Source organism: Acanthisitta chloris, unplaced genomic scaffold, assembly GCF_000695815.1.
Source record: "Acanthisitta chloris isolate BGI_N310 unplaced genomic scaffold, ASM69581v1 scaffold1519, whole genome shotgun sequence".
NCBI classification, from domain to species: Eukaryota; Metazoa; Chordata; class Aves; order Passeriformes; family Acanthisittidae; genus Acanthisitta; species Acanthisitta chloris.
In genome coordinates, this window is record NW_008689583.1 from 78,788 (window position 1) to 86,582 (window position 7,795).

A 7,795-nucleotide genomic window follows, 5' to 3' on the forward strand; every position below is an offset into this window, starting at 1 on the left:
GATAGGGAAACGAAGAAACAAACCATGAACTGATATGAAGATGGCAACTCCAGGAAAACATGCCAAATTGCATTTTCTCATAGTGTCTGCAGTCAGTGTATGTACAGTCATTCTTGTGAAACTGGAATTCTCTATCACCCAGGTAATTATTAAATCCCAAGAAATTAGCTGCAATTTCACCACAGTTGGTTCCTGTCAGCTGGATCTTCATATGCTTTCTCAGTGAACTCGTTCCTAGCTGATCCAAATTGTTAAATCTATGAGAAAGGCTAACAACACCATGCAAACTTGTCTTGTGATCCTAAGCACTATCTCAACTGGCCATGGTTTGTGCCAAGTCTCTGTGGTGATATCAGATCATTTCAGGAGTCAGCAAAGTTAGTCTGAGTTAGCTTAATTCCAATTTAAGCACTGTGCAATGCTTTATTCTACTGAGAGAAATACCAATAATACTTCCAGATGAGAAAGGCTAACAACACCATGCAAACTTGTCTTGTGATCCTAAGCACTATCTCAACTGGCCATGGTTTGTGCCAAGTCTCTGTGGTGATATCAGATCATTTCAGGAGTCAGCAAAGTTAGTCTGAGTTAGCTTAATTCCAATTTAAGCACTGTGCAATGCTTTATTCTACTGAGAGAAATACCAATAATACTTCCAGCTGTCAAGGCAAGTTCTATATTGCATCAATTGTAGAATAAAGTCATAAAATGCACAAAGAGACCAATTTTAAGAACTAGCTACCTAAAATTAAGACCTGTTTGTCTCATGGAGAAAACACATTTGTGCTTAGGATGGATTGAAAAATTACCCTGAAGATGATGTTTAAGTAACAGTAGATGCCTGTCAGGTACTGAATTACTAAGAGGTTAGACCTGCTAAAACACCTTTTTTTACTCAGTGATAGACTTTATCACTACAGCTATGCAATGTAACATGTTATTGTTCAGTTTCTCAGGCAGAGAAACAGTTTTATTTTTGTCATTTGTCCTACAGGACACATTCTCTTGTTCACTTCTATATGCAAAGTACTGCTTTTGCAGTACCACTCACATCATTGTGCTGTGCTAATTTTAAAGTTGATCCCATAAGGTTTCCAAGGGAAAGAACTGTCCAAGGGAAAGCAGAATGAACCTCTAACATTTAATGGTAAATAATAATCAGAAATTCATCTAACATATGGGTATTTAACCCAAGGTTAAATTTGAACTCATGGGTTCAAATGCAAAAAGTGCAGGTCACCTTGTTAAACCTCTTTTCGTTCTACTACTAAAAGAAAAGCTCATCTTACCTGGTAATGAACTCTCTGTGTAGTAGAAGTTACTGACTGTAGGTCCTAGCAAGAGGATAAAAGACAGCAGTGATGAAAAGAATTAAAGCAACAAGAACAGTTTGCAGTCCTACTACCTGAAGTGGTTGGGCAAGCACAAATAATTTTGCAAGTGTTTCTCACTGGTTTTAAGCATATGAAACAAACACCACAGAATAGTCATGGAAAGTTCATTTAACATTTAGATTTGTATGCATTTGCTGAAAAAACATTTTCAAAAATATAGAGATTATGTTAATGGATCTTTACCATGTTAGAAATCTATTTGTTCTATGAGGACTATCTAAATTTAGAATATCAGCAACTAAAGGAAAGAAAATATGCTAAAAATCTCCAAGACTTTTTTTTGCAAATATTTCTGAGTGATTAATGAACTAAAGAAAACCACTGGCAGCTGTCCCTGTTTTAAGACAACCTCAATCCGAGTAGGTCATATCAGCATGATCCTGATATTTAGCAGGGTTCAGGAATCTAATTTATTTTAATAGAGATTTTGTCAAGTAGTTCTAGCTCATGACATAGTCTACCAAAGAGCCTGGTCTACAGACAGTTAACCCCCAGCATCATGCAAGTTGGCAGAGCACAGTAAACCTTGACATCTCTATTCCCAACAAATGGGCCTGAACCCAGTCAAGCCCATAAAAATAAAAGCAGCAAAAACTCTGCAAATGATTGGAAAAACACAGTTCCTCCACATCTGCTACAGGTAACTCAATCAGAACTTCTATCTGTGCTTCCTCCAGAGTTGTACAACTACTCATCACCCAGTACTGGCCATTTAGCTGCCCGAGCTCAGTATGAGACCACATTTGTAATCTGATGAGATCATCACAATTATTTTGCTGCAGTTTTCCATATCAGATACTTCAAGTTTGCATCCTTACAATATGGTTTTATGTCTGCTAATAACAGTCACACCTCAAGTCTGAATGTTCAGAAATGCATTTGCTGAAGGGAATCCTGGCTGAGATGCAGGGAAGTGAAAGGCTAAAGTGAGATACTAAGGCTCATGTTAAGACTGCAAGTGCAGAGTTCCAAAACCTGTGGGAAACCAGTGGATCTCAAAGAGTTCAATGGAAGGGATGACATTCATAGTTACTATGTAAATTAGACCACCTATTTATAAGCCTATGTAACATCCTCACACTTGTAAATGTTATTGAAAGATATCCCTAAAAGATTAAAACCAATCAGAGACAGTATGTTAATGAATATCCATTAGTTTCATCACCAAACACATATACACTTACAATGGTTCGGGTAATGAGACATTTGAAGGCTCCATTTCCCAGATTGTATTAGAGAACAAACTCTCATGAGGCAAGGTGTTCAAAACAATAAGAGTATCACTATTATTAGCTAAATAAATGTATTTGAAAGTATCCAGTTGATATTTGGAGTGTTGAGTAGTGCCTCAGAGCAGTCCATGACAGTATTAGAGAATTACATTTGCATAATTAGACCCACTCAAATACCACAATGTCCTTACATAACACACTTTCTCATCCATATTTTATGCAATTTCAGTAAGGTATGTGGAACGTCCTTGTATTCCATTCTAAACCAAGAAGAAGTAAACACAACCATCCATGTCAGTTCTGTTATCATTTAAAAGGAATCAGTATGATTTTTAATTTCCTGTTTAGGATATATTTTTCAGTGCTTTTATTATCATATCATAAATCTAGATGTTTGGTTTCAGTGGTAGGCAAATTGCAATACTATTGTTGCAGCTGTTTAGACCTCTGCACTCAGAACTGAAAGAAGCATAAAACAGATTAATAAATGATATCCAAATTCTCAAAGGCCTCACCTCTTGTAGACGGTCAATGTACATACGACAAGTCTCCAAGTCACAGTCTCCTCGCACAACTATAATTCCTAGGGGAATGGCTGAAAAAAAATATCAAAAACAAAGAAAAACCACTTTAACTGAAGCCTCTTGAACAGATTTGCAATAGGCTTCAGCTTTGGGGTTTTTTTAAATGCCCTCACAAAAAGCCTTTGACTACCTAAATCTTAACAGCTATTTAAAAGCAGGAGCATATTATTTGTCATTAGTTTTACCCATTTATAATTATCAAATATTTCAGTTTTCAACCATCTTTCATGGTTTCATGAAAGAAGCTAAAACATTCAGTTAAACTTTGTACTCCATTGTCTGATGTTGGCATCAATTATTAACTGCAAAGAAAAGAATAACAATTTAGGGGGGTGTCCTTATATATTGCAATAAGAGTGATATTTAATTTTCAGAACTCAAAGTCTACAGATTTAAAGTAATGAAAGTCACAGCCTGATTTAGAGAAAACTGTCCAACGCCATGTTAATTTGATGTAAGGCTGCTTTCAAATCAAAACAGACATAATTTCATCTACACACAAAATTGACACATCTCCATATTTAGTCAGAAAAAAAAGATAACTTGTAAAAATACAGCAAATAATTCCCCACGAGGGCAGCATTTTTAATAACAGGAGATTTATGTTTCCGCTGTCATCCTCTTGCAGCCAAAGAGTCCAAAACAAATCCACAAAAAGAATAATAGAGAAAAAAATATACCTAAGTCCAGACGGAAGGGACCAAGAGAGCTACCTACTAAGGAGTCATTAAATAAAAAGAAAACAAGTGAAAACTCTTGAGTACCCAAGTTTGTAAAACTGAATCACTGAATGAAGATCTTTTTTCTCCCTGGAGTGTCTTTAATCAAATAATGGCCAAAAAATTTATGGAAGCAGCAGGAAAGATATTTAAATCCTCATATGAAGAATTCCAGAAGGAGAGCAGAATATCAACTCATAAACAATTCTGGTAACTGGATAACAAGCAGCAACATAAAATCACCAAGGTTTCTGAGATAAATAGAAAACACAACTGTGCTGAAGCCCTTCCTGCTGTTCAAGACAAGACAAGTTGATTAAGAGAGAGAGAGATTTATCTACTGAGATGTTCTTCATTCTGATAAGAGAACAAGACAGTGCTAAAAAATATTAGGGAATATAACTCCTATTTTTCTGGTCCACCAAGGCTAGAAGCACAGAGCAGCTCAGTGGTTTCAGGGAGGAGAGCTGGGGAGCACCTAAAGCAGCCAAGGTCACTGCAGGCCTCAGAGGGTAGTGCAGGGCTCTGGGGAAACATCGACAGTACTGCCAGCATCATGTCTAGAAAGCAACTTGAACAGCAGAACAGCTGTGGACACAGGAAAACCAGAAAAAAAAATTAAGAAAAAGCTGGAAGGACAAACAAGAACATAAAGAATACATAGGCAGGAAGCAGGGAAGAACTCATACTTCTCCTTAAACAACACTGACATCCAGTCATGATGACAATCCCCCTGCATATTTTCAGAAAGACCAGGAGAGAACAGTGCTCATTGTGACCTCCCAGATTCTTTCATTACAGAGCAGAGTCCGAGACAAACGAGTGGAAGGAAGGTCAATCATGAGCTTTGCTTCACGCGCTTCATTGCTCTGGGTTCCAGACTGATTCTCTTTGCTTAGTGTTTATTGTTGCTTAACCTGCTCTGACAGGAGACCCTTAAACTCTTTGCTGAGAGTTCTTAACAGCTATCTAGTTTCAATTCAGCAGATCCCTTTGCAGTCCTTACTGAACAAAGTGTTTGTTAGATTAATTTATAGCACTAAAAAGTGAATTGCAGCAGACACAGCTACACCTCTAATAGCTACAGAGCACTAGGTAGATGCACCACTGGCTCATAAACTGTCACCACAGATTTTGTCTCTCTTCTATGCATTTAATGGGGACTAAAGCTTTGACCTGCTGAAATAGCACAGATAACACAGACCCGAAATCCTTAACTATCACTATTTCTGACAACCCTATAGAGAAGGACCTTAGGAACATTTGGGAGAAGAAATTTGGAAGAAATCCATCAAAATGTCTAGAAGGAAAACACTGATATGCAACAGATATTTCAAGTGGTGATATTTATGTGTCTCACCTAACGAGTGAAGAAGAAAGTAGTGATTCACAGCTTTAATTAAATTATAGCATACCACTTCATAGTGGCCATAGAACAATTCTAAAACTCAGGGCTGTGTGACTTTGTTCTAAAAAAGAAGTGTGCTGCCTGGAAATCATGAATTAGCACAACCTATGCCTTTTGGGGTCAATGACTAGCTAAGGAATAAAGGTGTGTGAGGTGGGTTCAAAGGGTTCCATTCCATATCGTTCATGCCCTTTGAAAAACCCTTAAAGTCATTGCTGGATTACACTATAGTGTATGCTAAAGTGTTGCTTGACAAAAGTTTTTTTGTTTGGGATATTTTTGTGGGGTTTTTTTGTAAGTTTTGGTTTGATTTTTGGTTGATTGATTGGGGTTTTTTGCAAGTTCCATTTGGCTTTCAGCAAGGAAAATGTTTCTAGCCCTCATTTTTATCATAAACCGCAGCAAGTAAACAAAATGCACCACACAGCCAAGACTTTCAAAGTGTTTCACAATAGCTGCTGTTTGAAAACAAAAGCAAATACTTAATGATTGATAATGGGATTGAAACAATGGGGTAGATGCTCATTCTAAAAATAGGGCAATACTGTGTATTATGGGGCAATGTGACTTAATTTTTGATAAATCAGTTAAAGACCAAGTTAATGTGCATGGCATTCAATAACATTGTGAATGCTTTCATCCAGAAATAAAAGAGCTTCTATATTTGCTGAATAACAGTGTGTGGATGAGGATGTGGACAGTAGAGAACAGTACTGTGGGACACAGTGATTAGAGGATATGCCAGGTGAGAGGTGGAAGAACAAACACATTAAGAGCACAGGGACTACAAAGCAAGATTCCATACACCCACACTGTCCTCTCTGTGAACAAATGGATAAATCCATACATGAGAATATGCCAAAAATAAGAGAGAGTCTCAGATCAGGAGCCAACCCTTAGCATTAAAGTGCTAGATACTTTTGTCCTAAGGTGCCTGCTCTTCTGGCCACTTGCATCCAGCTCCCAGTTCCTTTGCGCTCCCTGGGTGAAGAAAAAGTACTTAGTCCAGACAGCTGTGGATACAGACTAACACTGCAGTGATGAGCAGCAGTGCAAGAACATCAGGCAATGAGACAGGCAGACAGTACTGCAGAAAGCTTTTGGTTCCTAGCAACACTAACAAAAACCAAGTACCAGCAGGAAAAGGGTTGAGTAGATGTAGCAGCAAAGCTAGTGTGGCACTCTAACTGCAAGATTAGTAGTAATTTCCTAAATCTTCATGAAATTAGCTACGGAATTTATAAACAACAAACAAATCTTCCACTTATTAACTGCCCATTATACTGAATATCTAAAGCCAGTGAACTCCTTAATAGCATTGAGGACACAAATGAAAGAAGCCTGAATATACTCTATATGGCACCATGAACAAAAAATAAAATTCAATTAAGTTTCCCTTTTATTTATTATGAAAGGATTCAATTTGTGATCTTAACACCATGATTAACTTGATTAAATCCCAAACAAAACAGCCTTGAGACAGAGCATTAAGGTAGATGTGAATGCCAGGAAAACTCATTCCGAGTCTGACATACCTCAGGGGACTAGGAAGATTAGACATTGGGTTGTAAATGTTTAATGTAGCAAATAAAGGATCCTCACTACTGAAGATGTTATAAGAATGTCATTTTCCTGAGGGGTTGCCACTGATATTAGGAAAGTGAAGAACCAAGTAGATTCTTGGTAGAGAATTCTAAAATATTCAGACATTTATATTAAGAGGTTTGGCTTTCCCAGCATGGTTTTAATAAAACTGAGTTTGGACAAAAGGATGTCCTTACCATACAAATGTAAGCCATGTGTCTCTTCAGATCCCTTTTGCTTATTATACTGAGAAAACCTAATTCTCCTTAGGTTTGTTGGTTGCTAATTTTTTTTAGCACCAGCAGTCCACTTGTAAAATCCTCACATGTCAGGAGCTAAAACACAGTGGAGGTTATCAGATTAAACCAGACCATATTTGAGAAGGCAGCCATCCCCTCCAGGCTCTCAGTGACTTCTCCAATACCCTGCCACAAAAAGGAAGAAGCTGTCCAAGTCAAAGGAAGAGAGAACCTGTCCCAAATGCCACACAAAAAGGAACATAGGTCATACAAAGAAAACTGTGAAGAGCTGGGAATTGAAACTGTCAGTGAATGGATATTGGGACTAAGGGCTGACAGCAGAGGGCTGGATGAACAACGAGTAAAGATTTAGATTTAAGAAAAACAACAGGAACTTGAACTGTGAGATCTGCAGAAACAGACTAAGACAGCCAGGAAGGATGTGTGGGGGCTGAGATATCTGAAGACCTGGAAGAGTTCAAGGTCAGGGGCTTTAAGCAGCCTAGTCTAGTGGAAGGTGTCCTTACTCATGACAGGAGGTTGGAACTAGATGATGTTTAAAGATCCTTTCCTGACCAAAATATTCTCTGATTCTATAACTTAATGATATGAGATTTCAGTGATTTAGGTTTACT

General features: G+C 37.7%; 1 protein-coding gene across 1 annotated transcript in view; it reads right to left on the minus strand.

The window, feature by feature from the left end:
* DGKI (diacylglycerol kinase, iota) overlaps window positions 1-7,795 on the minus strand; it is a 110,995-nt gene that overhangs the window by 51,842 nt on the left and 51,358 nt on the right. The window contains exons 20-21 of the mRNA XM_009081457.1: window positions 3,142-3,221; window positions 1,290-1,334 (exon numbers count right to left, since the gene is read on the minus strand). Coding sequence (XP_009079705.1) covers window positions 1,290-1,334; window positions 3,142-3,221 — 125 coding nt within the window. The remainder of the gene's footprint in view (window positions 1-1,289; window positions 1,335-3,141; window positions 3,222-7,795) is intronic.